The 20,777-nt window shown below is 39.1% G+C and overlaps 1 protein-coding gene across 1 annotated transcript in view; it reads right to left on the bottom strand.

Moving 5' to 3' along the window:
* The window catches only part of phactr3a (phosphatase and actin regulator 3a), a 52,710-nt gene extending 32,015 nt beyond the window's left edge, over positions 1-20,695 (bottom strand). Inside the window, exon 1 of the mRNA XM_041799954.1 lies at positions 20,593-20,695. Within this exon, the coding sequence (XP_041655888.1) occupies positions 20,593-20,695 (103 nt within the window). The remainder of the gene's footprint in view (positions 1-20,592) is intronic.
* Between the last annotated feature and the right edge of the window lie 82 nt (positions 20,696-20,777).

Below are 20,777 nucleotides of genomic sequence, written 5' to 3'. Positions count from 1 at the left end.
AAAACAAAGTGTCAAACTTTTTTTGTTACAGTCACAACAATGCTCTGTGACAGGTGGACTACAAAAACAATGATGGACTTACATGTTCTCTGTGATGCTCACTCCTAGCAGCACAAAAAAATTATGTGAACCAGCTATTGTTGTGGTAGTTTACCTACTCATGCTAAGCTACTGACTGGAGCTGTATTGTGCATGTGTGTTAGTCTCCTTACAGCATGTGATGGTCAGATACTATGTCACATCGAACAGCAATGCATACTCACTGTTCCTGCTGAATCTGTTAAATATTTAATTCTTTTCCCTGTAAATGTTACACTCTCCGTGTAGAAATGAGACATCTAGCACTTTTATTAATTAATCATTTATGTGAAATCCATGTGCACAACAGTTGTTATCAAAGCATTGTAATCCGGCCGGGGAACCTATTTATGAAATTGAAAACAATAAACAATTCTGTTCTTAGCAGATATTTCATGTAAATGTGGCCTTAAAAAAGCAACACCTCTGGGAGCGCAGATGGTTGAGTGGTTTAAGGCGCTACCTATGTATGTGGGCGGCCCGGGTTTGAATCCGGCCAGTGGCCCTTTACCGCATGTGTCTCCCCACTCTCTTCCCTGTTTCCGAGTCTATCCACTGTCCTTCCTCTATCGAATAAAGGCATGAAAAGGCCCAAAAATAAATCTTAAAAAAAAAAGCAACACCTCTCATGATGTCATCAGGGTTACAGGGCTTAAGTCCGCTAGACAGTCTGGTTGCAGGCAACAGCTCTCAGACACCCCCTCTTGCAGACCACTACTGCTGGACCTCTGTCAGGATGGAAATGAACACTAAAACTACCAAAATATAACTGGAATAACATTCTTGGTAGGTTTAGGAAAATGGTAAGAATATCAGCGTTAAAAGTCAAAAACCTGACTGCAAAACCTGATTACAAAACAAAGCTAACTACACAGTACAGAAGCGTAGTGTTGTCACATAGAAAAAAAAAAAAAAGGTCTCAGTATCACATAATTACGTGAAAAGTTTATTATGATAACAATATCATTTTCATGTTTTAACAATATATTTTCACATTGTAAAGTGAAGCTATCACGTTATTTCAAGATATATATTTTCACGTTATAACATGAAATTATCGCGTTATTTCAAGATAAATAATTTCACGTTATGACGTGAAATTATTGTAATGGTTAAGGTGTTGATGTTCATGTTGTCATGCAAGGGTTTTGTTTCATGAGTATGGGAGGGAGAGCAGAGGGGGCATGTGTGTGTGTGTGAGAGGAAAGAGGGAGGAGAGGGAGTTTTCTGGACTGTTGCTTGATTTTTCTCTGAGCTTAGCATGAGTTGTGGCTGTGACTGCACTCTTTCTTTATTATTGTTGTTAAATAAAACACCTGGAAGTGCACCGACGCCTCCGGCTGACTTTCCTGCAGTTAGGGGCATTACAATATATATATCTTTAAATAACGTTATAATTTCACATTATAACATGAAAACTATATTGTTAAAATGTGAAAATGATATTTGTTATAACAATAACATTTTCACGTAAATACGTGACACTGAGCCCTTTTACTTTTTTTGGATGTGACAGCACTATAACCTTGCAAAGCAGATGGATACACCCATTTCCTTGTTTTTTTCACTAGTGAATACATCTGGTAAAGCTCCCGTCTGAACCATTTGGGCCCGGTTAGAAAGTGACAGGACCAATCAGTGAGGAGGGGCAGTACATTCGGGCACGGCAGAGTCGTAACATAAGCAAGCAGCAGCAAGAGGGGGTACAATTTTGGCGGAAGAGCTTAGCGTGGACGCTGCTAAAGCGCCAGTTTTATCAGAACTTGACAACAGTTCTCAACAATTCTTCATTAAAAGAAGAACAAAGAACAGCATTGAGTTGTTTTCTTTTCAAAAACTACAGAAGTCGAGTACTTATTTATAGTTGCCATGTTTCGCGTTATTCCCCGTAGCTGTGCACGCAAAGCTCAATAGCTGCTAATTCACATGTTTTGTTGCTCTTATTGGCCTGTAGAGATGTGACAGACAGAACATTTATCCAATCACACTCTGAGTTTTTTTCAAAGCCTCTGCCTTTTCTCAAATGTTTCCTATTGCAGTTTTCCCAGATGAATGTGTAAAACAAATCCATCTGGAGTGTCAGGTTAACAGCACTATGCTTCTGTAACACAGTCTGCTCACAGGAAAAAAGTTTGCCCTCCATGAAAACACTCCAACACAGCTAACATAGCTAAGGCTACAGCTAATGAAGCAGCTACCTATGCAGGCTTCATACGTAATGAAGCTGAATACGTTGCATCTTTAAGTTTTGAAAATCCCTTAAACCCATATTTTATTTAAGAAAAATAGCTATGTAGCTAACATAGCTAAACAAAGCAAATGAAGCTACATTAGCAACATAAGCTAATGATACATTTCCTAAAACTAACTTAGTAAGGTAAAGTATACAGCTATGTTACCTACTTAATTAATGTAGCAACGTTCGCATTATTTATGCGTGCTAAAACTCACTTAAAGACAGAGCTTATCTGGGGCTCAGTTGGATGAGTGGTTAAGGCACGCCTCAAGTATGCGGGCGGTCTGGGCTTAAGCCCAACCTGTGGCTCCTTTCCTGCATGTGTTGACCCTACTCTTTCATCCCTGCTTCTAACTCTGTTCACTGCCCTGCTCTATAAATAATGGTGAGGAACGCCAAAAATATATCTTTTAAAAAAAGATGAAAAAGATTAAGCTAATGTAGTTTTCTATGGGTTATTTTTGATTACATGTTAATGATAACTACATAGCTAGTACAGCTACATTAACGTCAGCTAAAGCTAATGTAGCTAAAACGAGCCATTGTTTGCATAACTGTTCTAAAATGGGTCTTTACATAGCCTCAGAAGGAGAGGATCCCTCTTGTAGCAGTCTGAGAGCTGTGATCTGCAGCCAGATTTCTCTCCTCTAGGGGAGACTTTAAGTAAAAAAAAGATTGTTTTAATATCTAAAGTAGTAGTAATTAGAAACATGAACTTTCCAGGATATAAAAAGCTGAATGGTGCTGGCTCAAAACTTGTCTGTTGCAAAGCTACACTAACAATCGCCTAACAGTTACTGTAATTGGCAATTTTTTTGCAAAACTATCCTGATTGGGTATTTGATTAGACCTGCCAAGTTTCTGAAAAGTAAATTCAAAGATGTGCACTGAGAGTCACAGATCAGAAAAAAATGCCAATTCAAAGGACTGTAATGATTTAATATTTTTTCTCTCAAGTAATGATAAAAGTTTATTTTAACCAAAATTTTATTGAAACAATATGACATACTGCAGCTTCACCCTTACTGAGCCCTTATAAGACTATCTTTGCCTAGCTGTGAAAGTCCTGCAACCTTGACATCCACCCAGCAGACCAAAAGTACTCCTGCTAAATGTGCCTTTCCTGTCACCCACACAACAGGACAAGCCTCTGAAAATGTCATTCTAACTGGCTCCAACAACAACAGCAACCACCTGAAGAAGATGGAAGTCCCTGACGCTTTCCAGGAAGATTTCCAGTCAATACTTAAGTTTTGGGCACAGCTCAGAAATCTCGTCATCTTTCATTAAAAAGCTTCTTCCAATCAGGTAATGGAAGTCTTGGTTCACCTTCTGTACCCTGTGCTGTTTCTGCAGTCTGTCACTTTATTACAACATCTTGCAAGATTCATTCCACTCATTCAGCTTCTTTTATATCCTGAGAAAGGATTAATCTTTTCATTGAAGTGGTTTAATTTTAAAATGACACTTTCAAGCCCTGCTGAGTAAAAAAGGAGTGTTTATTTTCTGTTTACAACGAATATCCCAGCTACAAAGGCCACTGCTTCAATATGTGTCTTTTAAAAAGTTTAGAAAGTCATTTCCTTAAACTATATCCTGAACTTCTATTCAGTCTTTCCTCGAGATAGCAGAAAATGTAAATGTGGGTATCCACAGCTTCCTGGAAGCAGCTGGTACTCTCAAGGTTTATGCACAGCTGAGTTTGCCGTGGTTCTTCAATAGTGCGTGGGCGTGTTCAGTCAACAAGGCTAGTAATAGACTCCAGCATCAGAGTCAGGTGGGTGAGCAGTGGTGTGTAATCTGTTCCCGTTGTCTCCGCTGTTTTAGGTCAGCATCTGTAACATTTATATAAAGCATATGGAGCCCAAGAGAGAGGATAAATTCATTGCATCATAGATGTGTGTGACCAAATGAGTCTGCTTGATAAAGAAGCTGATAGCTCAGATCCACTGGGTCTCTGTGGCTCTGCAGGGAGGAGAACACATCATGGTCTCCAGGCAGGGAAGACGATGCACAGTGCACAGTACAAATCACTGCTGTTAGCACTGTAATCTCCAAACAAGTTCCACTGCTACAGACACATTTAGATTCCCTCAAGTGTGCAGCAAGGCAAGCGTGGGACGGTCCGGGCCTATTAAAATCAACAATCCTTAGCAGCAGCTGGAACTAGAGCGGGGAGTGTACAGTAGTGTTTGCGAAGCTGCTGCTATTCCTCAAGGGAAGCACAGAAGTGAGTAAAAATAGTGTGACATTTTTAGCGATGTTATTGTCCACAAAACACTGTTTTCAACCCATGTGCAGGACCTGGAATAGATCATGCCCTGCCTGCTTTAACAACAGCTTGTATTGGAATACCAGACAGTGGAGACACAAGTCAGTACACTAACTGCCCACTAACCTCATTTGTCATAGATGTATGGGTGGTTATATTTGCAGTTACACCACGTAATAACCATGTCATTGGCCGTTTCGTGCACATTACCGCAAACATAGAGAGGACATGGGGTCAGAGAATATGCTGCCATCTGGTTTGATTGATACGACATGTTATGGATTTTATTGTAATAGTATCACAGCCTTAAATAGCCCTAGCAATTTAAAGAAACTGCAACATTGATTTTTGTCTTGATTTTACAAGGAGGTTTTTATGCATCAAACCCAATGAACCCCCCCCAAAAGAAGGTTCAGATTTATTCAGGCAAAATTCAGTATTATATTTGCTACTTTCATACGAAACAAAAATTTTTTGCTGTCTCAGATATTGTTTCGGAGCAAAAATGAGTCAGTCCCTCAGCTGATTCTGTCATGAGAGCCGTCTGGGACTGATGGCAGACTGTCCTCAAAAGTTTTGCCCAGCTACTCAGACACATTCAGTTGTGTGACCACACAAGCTGCCCACAGCTGCTCTTTACTAGAGGGAAGGCCTCTTTTTGTGAAAAAGACATTTTCTGGCATAGCAAAACAGGTTTAGGCCATGTGATGAATCATTGCTGATGAAGACATTGCTAGAAGCCACTCACTCATCAATAATGAGCACAGGCTCTGTTCTACAGGCTTGGCCACCGCTCTTATAGCACTTTTAATGGGATTGGATCAGAGCTTTTGGCATACATGGATGTATGGGATGATTAAATTAAGAGGAATTTGTGCCTGGATCTGCACACTGTCTTCCTCATTAATGTGTCATCTGTGCACAAAAAGAAAAGAAAAAATATCTATATATACCGCTGGGTTTCTTTCCCAGCAGATCAGCAGGCAGGTTGAGCTCAGGCATCTGTGATCCAGGACAGACTTATCAGCAAGCAGAACACGGCTCTGCTCGGTTCAGCAGCCTGCTGCAGAGCAAAGGCTGCTGCTGTCCATGGTGCTGAAACTCACCCTGCAATGAGACTCAAGCCCAAAATGACTCCCTATCACACATTTACGTCCTAGTTTAATCTAGTTTCACTCAGCCAATGTGTTAGGATTCTTAGTATGAAAATGAGCCACAATAGAGCTATCAGAACCACACATTATATTGTCTGTTTATGCTGCTTCCTTTAAGGATCTATATTGTATACACAAGTACAAGTCTTTCCATTATAGTGAGCCAGCATTCAATGTCTTATTAATAATCGATAATCCTAATCAACAATATAAAAGAGAGATCAAGTGATTTACATATTCACCCTCTTTTAAAGTGACTGACCTAATTCAACAGAGGTCCAGCCAAATTAGTGAACTGGGGATCACCTAAGAGCAGTGAATTTATCTCATGTGTTTGTAGTATAAAGACACCTGCGTCTGAAAGGTCCAGTCACTGGTTAATGCTGTTTCTGGCTACCATTACACCATGAAGACTAAAGAACACTCAAAGCAACTCAAAGAAAAGGTTATTGACAAGTATGAGTCAGGGGATGGATACAAAAAACCATCCAAGGCACTGAACATCCCTAAGTTCAGTTAAAACACCACACCATCCCCACTGTTAGCATGGTGATGGCAGCATCATACTGTTGGGATACTTCTTGACAGCCGACCCTTGAAGGCTTGTAATGGTTGAGGGTAAAATGAATGAATGCATCAAAATCCTTATTTATCCTTACTTAGCCTGCAAGAGAATTACCACTTGGGAGAAGATTTGTTCTAAAGACAACAAGGGGAATATTCTGGAGTGGACAAGTCAAAAAAGCCAAATGAGATTGGCCAGAAAAGGGTAAAACATTCAAGGGGGTGAATACTTTTTATAGGCACTTTATAATCACCATCCATGCATGAGGGAAGTGACCTCTTATATAAAGCCTGAACACACTTTTTAGGGAGCAATATTTTATGTACAAAAGAACTGAGTTTCTTCTGCTGCCATTTGATATTTATTTCAGCAGCTGCTTGCTGCTGATATCATCCTGTGCTCATGCACTTAAAGATGATGGTTGCAATACACCACTCTATCAACAATAAGTCTTTATAAACAAATTTCACCTGCTGTGATTACAGAATATCAAATAAAACAATTCCAACGTGATGATATTTAAATGTTTCATATAATGTACTGTTAGTGAATACTGTCAAAAAAAAAAGCAGCAAACACACAATAATCTTACAAAATCATGCAGGTGGGATGAGCCCCTCTCAATCATACCAAAGAAATGCAAGTTATTATCTGATGGTCACTTTTTACTGGCTGCTTGATGAGGGGAAGCTGATTTTTGCATCTGGTGAACAGGTGTTGCACTTGTAAACAAACTTGAGTTCTAAATGCACTAAAATGCTCTGAACAGTCCATAAAACACATTTGAAATAGAGCTAGAAAGACATGCAGTCAGTTATAGTGCTGATTATGTGGGAACACTGAATGAGGACACCACAGTGATTTTCTACATAACCAGCAGTTAAGAGCAGTCTAACTCTTCACTCTTGAATCCTCTCTTCACCTTACATACTTTCAGTCAAACAACACAATGAAAAGCTTTGATTCATCTCCTGTTTATGACCATATTACTTCAGGCACAGTTATTTGATCTGGCTGTGCATTTAATTCACCATCTCCTCAGAGGCCCTGGCAGAGATGTTCAATAACACTGTAGTGTAAGTGCCTATCAAACTCTCAATGGTAGCTCTCACACCACTTTCTCTCATTTCTGTGGTGATTCAAATTCTGTCAGATTTCCTCGTAATGGCCCACCTACACTGGGCTACACCTGCATGCTGTTCTTCTTCTTTCATTTTACTTAAGCCCTCATCTGTACCTCCTCCCAGCCTGCACTCTATATTTGAGCCCCATGTTTCTTCATCCTAGACAGGAGTGTTTATCAGTGATGGGGCCCAGGACTCCCCTCTGCCCCCTCCATCTATCTCTGACTGGATCTGACAGTGTCATTAGGAGGGAGAGAGAGGGAGAGAGAGAGAGAGAGAGAGGGAGAGAAAGAGGCTACAAACAGGTGTGAGGATACATAATATCGATTTATGAGTGCCTGTGTGTGTGAGAGAGAGAGAGAGAGAGATGAGGAGAGGGTTTGAGAGAGAGACACACTAATTTTACTGTCGATGCAGCAAATGTGACTAGGAAAGGTAGAGACAACAAGAAAATATGGCTTTTTGCTTGATTTATGTTTAACAACCTTACTTAAAGTGCCTTTAATCAATAATTTCATTTCAGAGATGTGGGTAATTTAATGAAAAATGAGTCAAATGTTATGACACAACCCTAAGATTTATCTCTGCGGATGATCTTTTATTGTGTCTTTCAACAATTTTTTTTGGTGCACAATTTCAACTGTTTTAGCTCACTGCTGACATTTTAATACATTGTTATGATAACAACAGATCTTAGCTCTGAAAAATAACTTTGTCTTGCACCAAAAAGAAGACAGAAAATTCATCCACTTGTTGAACAAAGCAGACCTCTCTTCTTTTAAAGCACCAGGTTTTTCAATCAGTTGTCACAACCAAAAATAACTGTAGCAACTCGAAACTTTGAGGGCTTCTGGCACAGATGTGAGGGGTTATTGAAACTTCTTTTCCAGTGTGTTCCCTTTTGGCAATCTGGCTAGCAATGTGAGAAGACAGGAACAATTTAACATTGACAGATAACACTAATAAACACTTCACATAGCTTCAACATCAGTGGCTGTTCATGGTCTAGAACAGCAGCTCGAACTGGTGGGTCAGGACCCAAAAGTGGGATCCCAAACTCTGTCCAGTTGGTTTCTATTATGCACTAGACAAAACAAAGTTTAAAAAAGTACATGTATGGAAGTTTTAAGAGAACACAAAGTAAATGTATACTTCTTTTTTGGGGTTTCATATGATGAGTAAATTTCCATGGTGGTTTCAAGACCTCTACTTAATAATTTCATTTACTTTAAAAAACAAAGCTGGTTTTCCCAAGATAACAAGGGAATTCCTCAAGAAATTACCAGATTCCTATGCTGTCTAGGGTAAATGATAGTGTTGTGCTAAAGATCACACTATCCGAGACTAAGACTTGCCTAAGACCTGAGTGTACTGAGACCAAGACAAAACCAAGACTTTTGGGGGTCAAGACCGGGTCAAGACCGGGACAGAGACAAGACCAAGACCATAAAAATCAATTTTAAAAGAAACATGACAAGGTTGAATGGTTAAAGAGCATTCTTTCTTCAATTTTAGTTTTCTTTTTAATACATTTAAAAGATAAAAACAAGGTGTCTGTAACTCTTTCAAAGTACAACATGCAAAAATCTCAAATCTTAACAAATTTGTTCAACTAACTTGTAAAAAATAAATTCTTGTATGTATTTAAAGGCCACTGACAAGTTTGAATATCTGAAAATGAGATGTTTATCTGGATTTGTCAGGTGAATGAGGCCTAAAGTAAGTGTTCAGAAGTATTTCTGACTAGAAATAAGATGGACTGATGTCTGAGTTTTCACAGGTGTAGCTATTTGTTGTTTTAGCAAGTGCTTCTCCTTATCATCACATTAATGAGGTTGAAGAATAGCAGATCAGTGCTGGTCTCAACCGGTCTTGATGGAAAATCCTGAGTCCAGCCAGTCCAAGACTGAGACGAGACCGTGTAAAAATGCTCTCAGGTCCAAGACAAGACCAATTCAAAATGTTCTCGAGTACTACAACACTAGCAAATGGAGTAAAATAAGATGTTTGCATGCAAGTCTTTCTCTATGTTTTGTGCCATTAAGGTCCAAACTGCAACATTTCTGATTAAACATATTTAAGGGGTTGATAGTGAGTCCAGATCCCTGACAAGGTGAGAACCAATGGTCTAGAATATTCACCTATTTTTTTAATTCCTCTTTACCATGTTGAGATGGTTTTCCTCCTGCCCAAGCAGACATGTAAGGATTATATTAAAAAATGGCAAATATGAAAATTAAAAATAGTAAAGTATTGAAAAACAGTTTATTGTTCAGGTCATGTTTGTGCAGCTGGATAGCTCAGTGGTTTCATTGCTGACTGTGTTAAAGGAAAATGGGGGTTATGAGTATCCAGTTCGGGCCCTTTGGCAAGGTCCTTGACCCCATAAACACCTGTCCCACATGTTGTCACTTTGCACAAAAAGCATCGACTAAATGACATTTTAACATTGCATTTATGATACTGATCATTTAAACAATATACAAAGTACAAGTTAAACTTGTTTTGTGAGTAGATGTAGCAGCATTTTGTTCTCATCAATTAACAACAAACTCAAAACTCAAAATCCATTTGGCACAGATAGAGTAGATCTCAAACAGGATCAAAAAATTTATGTGTCCAAGCAAAAAAAAAAACAACAACAACAACAAAAAAACTGTTTCTTTGTGTTTATTCAGCAAAGTTTCTTACAAACAACTGGTTTTATCCTGGCATTCTCCTGTCTCACGCCTTCCTATTATAAAATATTCACCTTCCCCACTGCCCGCCCATCCTATCCTATCTGCCCATGAGAAGCCAGCTAGTGCTAAAACAACATAGTCGATGAAAATAAAAGCACTAGTCAATACTCAAATACGCTAAACTATAACATTAGCAATATCAAACTCACTCATTCAGGACCTCCCCCCAAAAAATCACAACTAATAATAACATAAATTAATGTGAAACAATCAAATTACACAAAATAATAGGCTAGCTTCAGTAGAAGAATGTTTTTGTCTTTGGATGTGAATTGTTATTAAGAAAAAGAAGTTACATTTGAGAACATTAAAAGCTAAAACTCCAGAGGAAAAAAAAAATACACTTTTCATGGTAAAAATAGGCTTCTCAGTTTGCTTTATCACTTTAAGGTCTACATAAAGTCAAATTTCAGCACTTTTTTAAGCACCTTCAAGGGGAATTTCTAGCCTTTTCAGCAACTTACAGTTCTGATAAATCCTGTCTTATTACAAATACAGTCAAGTGCATATGCTTTAGGCCTGTAGGGTGCTAAGGATTCATCACGGGGCCTAGTGCGCCACAACTCAAGGCTGGAAGGCCATTTAAAATAATTTCTGATAATTCTTAATGGGATTGTGCATATGATGGCACATATAAACTGCTTCAAGCCATAAAAACATAACAGTGAAATTCAAGAATTTTCAAGGATATCAAACACCTGCACAAACCCTGTAGATAGGATCTGTAGAGAACAGGCCTAGTTGTAGCACTCATGCAGAAGTTTTCTAAATCAGACCCCCACAGCCACTGCTTCTTTGTTAATGGTCTTCAATACAGACCATCCATCATCTCACCTTGGCCAGTTAGCAACACGACGACTTCTTGGCTTTCTTTCAGCAAAGGCCGCTTCCTCCTCATCTCATTGCTCCATCTCTTTACTGCCTCACTAATGTAGTCTGCTGTCCTTTTCTCTCCAGGACCCTTTCCTTTCTTTTATCTTCAAAAAATGTCTACACTGTTCTACAAACTCGATGCCCAGAGGACTAAGCTTCTTACCCTTCACAGCACAGAGCATGCAACTTCCTGCACTCCATTTAACCTGGGACTTTACAGGCTAAATAGCACCATTATATCCTGCCTTTATACTGGACTCTCTGACAGGTGGTCAGGGCTGCTCGGGTCTTTATTCTCTGTCCTCCAAGGCCTGTTTCTCTGTTGCCCTGCCTGACAGTCTGGTTCTAGCATCCTGCAAAGACTTTTCCCCCTTTTTCATGAAGAGAGAATTTTTGAGTCTGCTAGTGTCAAGCAGATCAATGCCCACATAGTAAGACATGCCAAAATTACACCGTCAGACAGGTGTTTACACTTGTATACAATAGCCACAGCAACACGTAGTTCAAGCAGTGTCAATTGCTTGTTTTCCCATGTATCCAGGGAGAGGATTTTTGTTTTTGCGTTATTTTGTGCTACATTGTTAATGGCATCTACAGAGAGCACGGCTCAACAAGGCGTCCAGATGCAGCTTATCCCCATTCAATACTTAACGCTTTGAATCCACAGTGTGACAAAGCAGAAACTACAACACCCAGAGAGGAGAAAGGACAGAACAAAAATCAAGAGCATTAGCTGGTTCAAGCTTTTTTAATCATCTCATTTGGCTGCTTGGATTGCAAATTCAATATTATGCATAGTATAAGTACAACACGTGTTATATATTATTTTCTGTTTATCTTAAAATATAATTAATTAGACAATTGCTTTGAACTTCAATCACTATGTTAGTTCTTTTAAATAATCTTTGAAAGATTTAAACCTAAAAAAAAAAGCAAAATAAAAAGAGTGGTTTGTTGCAGCATTATATATCTAAGACAGAACAAAAAACATTTTTCATTATGTATTCTGCAAACATCTCCTATGGCAGGAGAATATATACCACAAAAAGATTTCCATCTTGCTCTTTATGTAGCCTTGCAAAGCAAATGGAGTGACCAGATTTCAGGTCAGTCCTTCGGAGGATCAATCATGCAACACTTCAGTCTTAAACATTTGTACCCATCAGATAATGACCACACTAATCAGCACCATTTAAGGCAGCAGCTTTGGGTACCTCACAGTGATGGATACAGCTATAACAGCAGTTCTCTCAGAACTGGACAACATTTTATTTATTGAAAGAAAAGCAAAGAACTGCACTGACAGCTTTTCTTGGTGGAAAAGATGTTTCTACAGCCCTCTCAGCTGGCTACAGTGAGAGTTTAATTTAATAAGTGACTCCACTTGTAGAAGTTGAGGAATCATAATGTGACAATGGCTGCCTGTTGAGATAGGGTTGTGTAGCCCAGTCCTCAGCTGTAGCATACGACTACTGCCTGCAATGTTTTTTACTCTGATTGGCACATTATGAATGTGACAGATAGAACATTTACCCAATTATGTGATGTGAAATACAGTTCCTATAAAAAATTTCACTCCTTTTTGATGTTTAACCTTTTTATTGATTTTATAAATGAATCATTGGTAATAAATTTGTTTTTCACCAAAAAAAAAAAAATCTGTATTGTCACAGTGAAAACAGATTCCTACAAAGTGATGTCAATAAAACAAAGTCTAAGTAAAATAAGTGACTACATAGATATTCACCCCTCTAAAGTGACTGACCTAATTCAATAGAGGTCCAGCCAGTTGGTGCTAGTAGTCTCACAGTTAGTGAAATGGGGATCACCTGAGTGCAGTGAATGTGTCTGTAGTGATTGTAGTATAAAGACACCTGTGTCTGGAAGGTCCAGCCACTGGTGAATCAATGTTCCTGGCTACCATTAAATCATCAAGACCAAAGAACAGTCAAAGCAACTCAGAGAAAAAGGTTATTGAAAAGTATAAGTCAGGGGATGGATACAAATAAACCATTTAAGAAATTCCTGGATCCAGACGGTGATCTGGATCAGTCCCAAAATCTAATCAGTTCTTCCTTATGCCATTTCTGACATTTCCTGAAAATTTCATGAAAATCCGTCCATGACTTTTTGAGGTATGTTGCTAACAATCTAACAAACTAACAAACTAACAAACCCATACGATCACATAACCTCCTTGGTGGAGGTAATAAAAGGGTAAAACATCCAAGTGGGTTAATAACTTTTTATTAGCTCTTCATATCATATATATATATTAAATTTTCATAGAAAGGTAAAGTTTAGGATTTATGTCTTCAAATTCACTGCAACTTAACATCCGTTTCAGCTCTAAACACATTTTATCCCTTGACTTCTTTTCATTGCAGTTTAGGATTTCTGTTCACATTACCGTCATTCATGCCAAAAGCTAACCTGCAAAGCAGATGGACTGGCCAGATCCATGTCTGTCATCAGGCAGATCTATCTTGCAAAGCTCCCATCTGAAACACTTTTGCTGGCTCTGAGAATGATCCCAGCCAGTCAGTGCCATTTGATGAAAACGAGGGGTGGTGTTTAGTTGTTTTGAAAGCGAGTAGCGATGGCTCCCACCTGTGTAGCAAAAATGACTAGCTATGAGTAGCTATACTGTAGCAGCAGTTTTCTTCAAATGCAGCCACATTGCTTCATGAAAAGAAGAGCGAAGAACAGCACTGAAAGCATTTCATGATGGAAAAGGTGCTTATGCTCTTCCCCCAACCTGCTTCTGCATGAGTTTGCAATAATTACTGTCAGGGTTTAGTTGCACTGTACAACTAAACTGTTGTACTGACCGCACTGTTGTTTGGCAAGTCCTGCCCTTCCCAAACGCTTTGTGGGAGGTTTCCCAGATGAATGTGAAATATATTCCATTCTGAGGTATATGTGAAATGGTCATCTGGCATGACGGGTAAGCCAAAAGCACCGCCATGAAGAGTCATGAAGTAGTGAAACAGTGAGTCAAACTGCGACGGACATTTGTGAAGCACAGTGCATTTTGTTTTAATAAAATACCAGTATTCAGCATCAGTGATTTGACATCTCTATCAAACAAGTCCGGACAACAAAATGTCGCTGTGTAAATATTTTGCCCGTAAAAATTCGCCATAAATATTTCGACTGTAGACCACAAACGGCAAAAACATAACATATAAAGCCTGATCTCTGCATAGATTCTTCAGGAACATTGAAAAATAGTGGAAAAAATAAATAAATATATTCCCTTATGTGTGATTGTAGGCCAACATATAAGACCTGTTTTGTTAGTATGATACTTGTATACTTGGTGTGTGGTGTAGTAGGATCCAAAATGACTAAGTGCTTGTATCCCAGGACTGACAGATATATATCACTTTCATAAAGCTTTAAAAATGTACAGCTGTTTGTTCTGGAAGATTTGCTTCCCACAGGCTCAACAGCATCAATTAATAATATACCAGCTGTAAACATTTCATGATGGCCAGAGTGGATATTTTGTTAGCATACCAGGAAGCTGCTTCTAGATGTCTGAGTGCTTCTCCTTGGCCTCAGTGGGGACTTCTGTGCATCATGGAGGAGAGTAATGAATAGCTCTCCAGTGGCTACGGCTAACAGGTGGCCTTGACTGACTCACTGTCCCTTAGGGCTGACCGTGACGAATCAGTCGTGACTCTGGTGTAAATTACAGCTCTTTGACTGAAAACAGGAAGTATCAACTTAATTAGACTGGGCCTTAATGTAGTGACAGGTGGATCTTCAGACGACCAATAACAGTAACAGTTAGCTTCTATGGACTATCATCTCTAAGTGTTCGTGTCATTTGGTTCTCCATTTTCAGGACTTATCTACACAAGTAGTTGGAACGCGTGCACTTCCATGTGTGGCCAAGGGTAGATCACATGAGGGTTTTCAACAGGAAACCAAATTTCCCCAAAAGAGTATGGGCTATGGCAAACTACAGTATGTTTTTTGTTCTCCATTTTCTGTACAACCAAACAATCAACAACCAGGCTAATAAAAACATTAACCCTCTATGGGATGGGTTGAAGCACCACTGAAGCAATTTTGTAACAAATATATACAGTGCTTAACAAATTTATTAGACCACCTGTCATATTTGTCTCGAAGACCATCCAGCATCATGAAGTGCTTTTATGCGGACTCTTTCATTTTCAGTGAGCTCTCCACATTTTACCATTTTGAACAGGAATGAGGAATTTCAAACTGAATTCATCCAAATTTGAGCCGTCTCACTGGGCTTCTCTGAGAAGTCAGAAATTAATCAAGCATAACATCTGTTCAGGAATGCAAGTGAATAACTATAATTTGACATATTAATCAAGAAATATTAATGTGCTTTACTATTTTTTTCAGTTTTTTGTAAATCAGTACATTTGAAAATTCATGGATAAAAATATTATTTCTATTTTAGCAATAAAAATATCATTTGGGTTAAAGAGCTTCTACATATTGGTGTATTAACCACTGCAGAAACATAAAAAATGATTTTGGTAATTATCAATGCTGTTAATTTAGGGCAGTTGTTGCATAAACCTTACTTTGATAAGGGTTATGGTAGTCTAATAAATTTGTAAAGCACTGTACATATATATATATATATATATATATATATAGAGAGAGAGAGAGAGAGAGAGAGAGAGAGAGAGAGAGAGATAAATGGCTCTGTATCACTCATTTGCAAAGTCTGGGTCTGGACACAAAGGATTTTGGGGGGGACAACAAAAGATTTTTTAGAATTTCTTTGCATTAGTATTTAATGCAACATTTATGTCTGAAGTACATCTTATTGCCACATGGGAGGCTCCACCCTATCACATTCACCCTCTCCTCCATAATAAAAGACAAAACAACCACTGGATGGCAAATGTCACAGTAATTGATGCTTTGCAAATAAAAAAGGACTGCATTGTTCCAGACCAGACCACTGCTTAGGGCCCAAGGGGCCAAGTATGCAAAGAAAGCCTATGTGACCAGATTGAGTCCCAGTTAGTGTTATCCAGGCTAGCTGCAGCTAACAGCTCAGCCAATGAGGCGGCAGACTTGATAGGAAATAACATCTAGAAAACAAAGTTATTGGTTCCTAATGGCTTGTACCCTATAAAAAGTAAGAACACTTTTCTTTATCAATTGTCATATCAGTCTATCATAGTAGAAACAACTTCCAAACATTTAAGTATTGTTACTTAAACATGCTAACCAAAGATATGCATCTGATAATGTACTTGAAGCTGTATCAAAGGGATGTTTGAACTATCTTACTGTGTCACATCTTACAGTGCTTTATTTAATTATGGCATCCAGAGACTTTTAGAAAAGTATACTAAAACATCCCCGATCAAGTAATTTTAATTTCAAACTTTTAACAAAATGCCACTAATAAGCTAAAAATGCCAATTTTTTAGGCCTCACATCATGGAGAAACAGAGATACTTGTAAACCTGGACTGTTCTTGACAAATTAGTGTATGGTGTTTTCTTATCTCTTCTTCTCACTTTTTGGATTAAAAACTTCTCACTTCTCTGTTTACTCTTGCTCTCACTTTAATTTTATTATCCACAGCTGAAAGCAACAAGTTCACACCCTGTCTCTCGACTTTGGAAGATGTAAAAAACCATTCACAAAGACTTTTTTACTGATAATAGAAAGAAGGATGATTGGACAGACTAACAGTTAGTTATAGAGATCAGGGACTTCACTGTGGATACAGAAATATGCTAGTTTGCTTTCTTGCTAAATTTTGACATTACGTAGTGCCTATCAGCCTGTATGCAGGTAAAATATGAAAATCCAGCATTTTATGGATACAACACGCAAAAAGCATAATTTTTAGTGTTTAATAGAAGAAACTTGTGTGAGCTTCAAAGGTGCTGGAAGTCACTCTGTTTTGACAGAGACAAATTTCCTTTTTCACCCCTGTTTCTAATTGTTAGCTATATAAAGTGCTAACCTAACCATCTACTGGCATTAGCTTTATTCCAGCGTTAGCTTAATTCCGACATTAGCTTCATTCTGGCGTTAGCTTTATTCTGCCGTAGGCTAAGCTTCATTCTGACATTTGCTTCGTTCTGGCGTAAGTTTTAAAGTGTGTATTAGCTTCATGCTAACACCAGGGGCATGAGACTAACACTCAACAAATGTGAAAGAGTCTCCTCAGATTTTTAAGTGCAGCTAAAAAATAAGTCACCAATAGATAGATATGGAATATGTAGTTTGGTATAAAGAGAAGCTTAGTTGTAAGCTTATGAGTACACCCTTAGTGTGTTATCAAACCCCAGCTCATTTAAATCTCAAAAGCTTTAATACAACAAGTACAAGAAACTTGATGTGGCACTAATACTATTTTGTATATAGTCTTATTTCATCATTTAAACAAAGCTTTGCCAAATGGAGGAACATTTATATAAGACCAGCTGGCTCAGAATTTCCAATATTTACTCATCAAGGCCTGAACATAAGGGACATATTATCTACAAGACATTACTCTGGTTTGGGTGAGTCATCGTTACGGCTCTGTATCAGCCTTCACACCGTTTGATATATCTCCTTGTTCATTAGGGGGGCTTCACTTATACCTGAAATCCTCAGAGATTCCTCTGATGTCAGATCTGAGAGGATTATCCAGATATCAGCGAGTAAGGTGGAGGAGGATGAAGCCCCCAAAAAACCAAGCTGATAGGGGGACTCTGGTAGGGGGAGATGTACCATTAGTGCAAAAGGAATTAGATTGACTTCACAAGTTTAAGTCACCATATGAGCAAAGATCCACCATGTAGTCACCTTTAGCGAGGTGAGCTCTGTAGGGACTCTTCTCGAATCAACCCTCTCTTGTTCTCTCCTTGAAGAACAGGTAAATAGCAGGTTATTTCCCTCATTGTGAAAGAACAAGTTTTCTATTATTCATAGGATGGATTTTCTTTCAAAGGCAAGCTAGACATAGGTCAAAATAGTATTATGAAACCAAACTAGTCAAATTATTTCTTAACAAATGTTGATTTAAATCAGCTTTAATCTTTTAGTTATTCTCTTTACTATTTAGTGACTTAGAACTTCTGTTAGGTCCTGCAACTATCTGAAGAGGTTGTGCCATTTTCTCTGACATTATTGTAAGGAAATATTTTAGTGCATTTGGACTGTTTTCTAGTTTAGCAAACGGAATACCTGAAGAAATGCATGAAGCATGATGATCATGTCACCAATAAGACCAACCGGTTATGAGATGACAGAAATACTGCTCTTTTACTGGCACATATGCACCATATCATACAGAATTCACACTGGTTTAGTAATTTCTGTTCCCTCCAGTAGTTTTCTGCTGACATCTTTCTATAGGACGGACAAATCACTTCATGGGACAAAGCCACAGGGACAGCCGTGCTTGGACACACTCCCTGTCCACAAAGCTTGAAGGTGTCCTATCCACACCATTACCTGAGTCGACATTTATCGATGACTGAGGGGAGATTTGACTCAAAGTGACATTTTATTAGCAGGACAATCTAAAGGGTCCTTGTCTGAACAAACTACAGAACCATGTGTTTACTGAAGGCCCCGCAACTGCACTTATGCACTTAACAACTTTAAAGTGTAGTCATAAATCTGAAATTTAAAGATGACATGCACAGTTAGTGTCCAGAAGGCAAGCCAGCAAAAATGTATAAATCCAGCAAGGATAAGAGAACATGATGGATAAGAGTGGAGAGTTTGGTTAAGCCTTGCTCAGACTTTTCCCGCTCTGAGACTGTTGTTGTATGCTAACTGCACCTTCATTCAGGGGAAAACATTTCTCTGATTCTCTGTGATGGTCAAATGAAGCTGCTGTCTCTATTGACTCTTCTCCTCAGTGTTGAGTAAGTGGATGAATACGGTGTCAGCCTCTGCAGCTGCAAGGGCCACTGTGCTGGGGGAAAAAGGCAGTCTCGGCCAAAGTAATCCTTTGGCAAAGACTCGTGTCCCAGACGCTAGCGCAGTGATGATCCACACAGAGAGGGGGTGGGTGATGTTGTGTACTTTAGGTCACCAGACACTGTCATTGTCCTTGCATTGACAACTGTATTCACTGTGTCTTTTATGTGCATAGTCAATACACATCTTAGACAGAGATGTGGTTGTGTAAATTTAAGAGTAAGAGGCCGATATTCATACATCCTATTAGCATTAGCTCTCATCACTAGCATGGCTGATTTGCTAAGCTGCTGTGTTGTTTATTCAGGTGTGTCAAAGACCCAGTGTGGCATTATCACATCCGCCTATGTGTGAATTTAAATCATCCATAGGAGGGTTGAATTCAGCCAGAGTCCATTAAAAATGTGCTATGGGCAGTAAATGAGAGCAGACAGGTGAGTTTTTAGGGGTGTAAAAACAGTTCTCATTAGTGAACAGTTAAAAGGTGAATGCCACTAGTTATTTTTTTCTGAATCATTCAGTCAAGCCTTCTTCATGTGCGTAAAACCACCATGTGTGGGAGTGAGCAGTGACTCTCTCCAAGCCCACACAATACGACCATAAATATCCTCACTTACATAAAAATCAACCCATAAATTTGCAATGCATTATACTGGTGATTTAAAAGCAATAAGCATTAAAAGCAAACACAACAAACGCCACATGAAGTCTATTTGCAGGAGTTTATCAGGGGAGTACAGAGCATGACTGCTCCCTGTTGTTCTCCTCTTATTAATGAAAGATCAATTCATTATTCCATATGCAGAGGGGGATGACTAACAGACCACAGAGATGCACAAGGGCTCCATGTTGGAAAGCACACCTGCAGGATCCATGAAATGCTGAATCGATCTCTTGTGAGTGCATGGCTGTGCTGAACTGGGGGTATTTCCACCCATTCGCTGCATCACGTGGACAGCCGGTCATTGATCACAACAGTGATCAGTTCAGTATGGAGGAAAGAGAAGGGGGTAGAAAGAACGGGACTGTCATTGGGGTAGGATGAGATGCAAGTAATAAAACGTTGTGCACGTGCATCCTTTAAAATGCAACACATTAAAACCCATGTGGCTCAGAGGAGGCTGTACAATGAGGGCTTGGATGGGACAACAAATACGCTCATCTTGGCATCATGGACTCTACATCCGTGCAGATTTTGTGATGATAAATATTCAAGGAGATGGTTATGAGAAGAAAGCAATAGAAAATGTAAATGTTGCACGCACTAATATCATATTAAACGGCCTACATGCTGTTTCCTAAATACTACTTGCAGCCATAACAGCTCAACGGGCTACAGGCGTCTTTATAGCGCGCAAATCTGGAGGGGCATGCAGCCATTCATAGACGCTGATATGGCACATTAATTTTCAATTTGCAGCTCCTCGATTTAGTGTTACAGTCTCATATTTTACGACCAAGGTTGGCATACATGCGCTAATTATCCTTCCGTGTTCTGATATCCCACCGGGGAAGCAGAGATGCATCGCCGCATCTCCAAAGAAGCGGCCAAATAAAACCACACGCGTAAAATAGCAAATTATTATCTGGACAATGACGCGTCTTTCTTACCTGTTCCGTGAGACAGATCGATGTCCGGTTCGGTGAGTATGTTCGGGTCACTTTGAGATCTGCCTCGTTGCAGACAGCCGTCTAGTCCATCTGATGTAGCCATGGGGAGACAGCAGAGGAATCCTGAATAAAATATTGAAAACCCAACCAGAGGCAGGCAAGGTCAGGAGGAAAGCAGCGAGCTC

Source organism: Cheilinus undulatus, linkage group 11, assembly GCF_018320785.1.
Source record: "Cheilinus undulatus linkage group 11, ASM1832078v1, whole genome shotgun sequence".
In the NCBI taxonomy this organism is placed as follows: Eukaryota; Metazoa; Chordata; class Actinopteri; order Labriformes; family Labridae; genus Cheilinus; species Cheilinus undulatus.
Note: the sequence above shows the minus strand (reverse complement) of the source record. Positions and strands in the feature narration are given on the sequence as shown.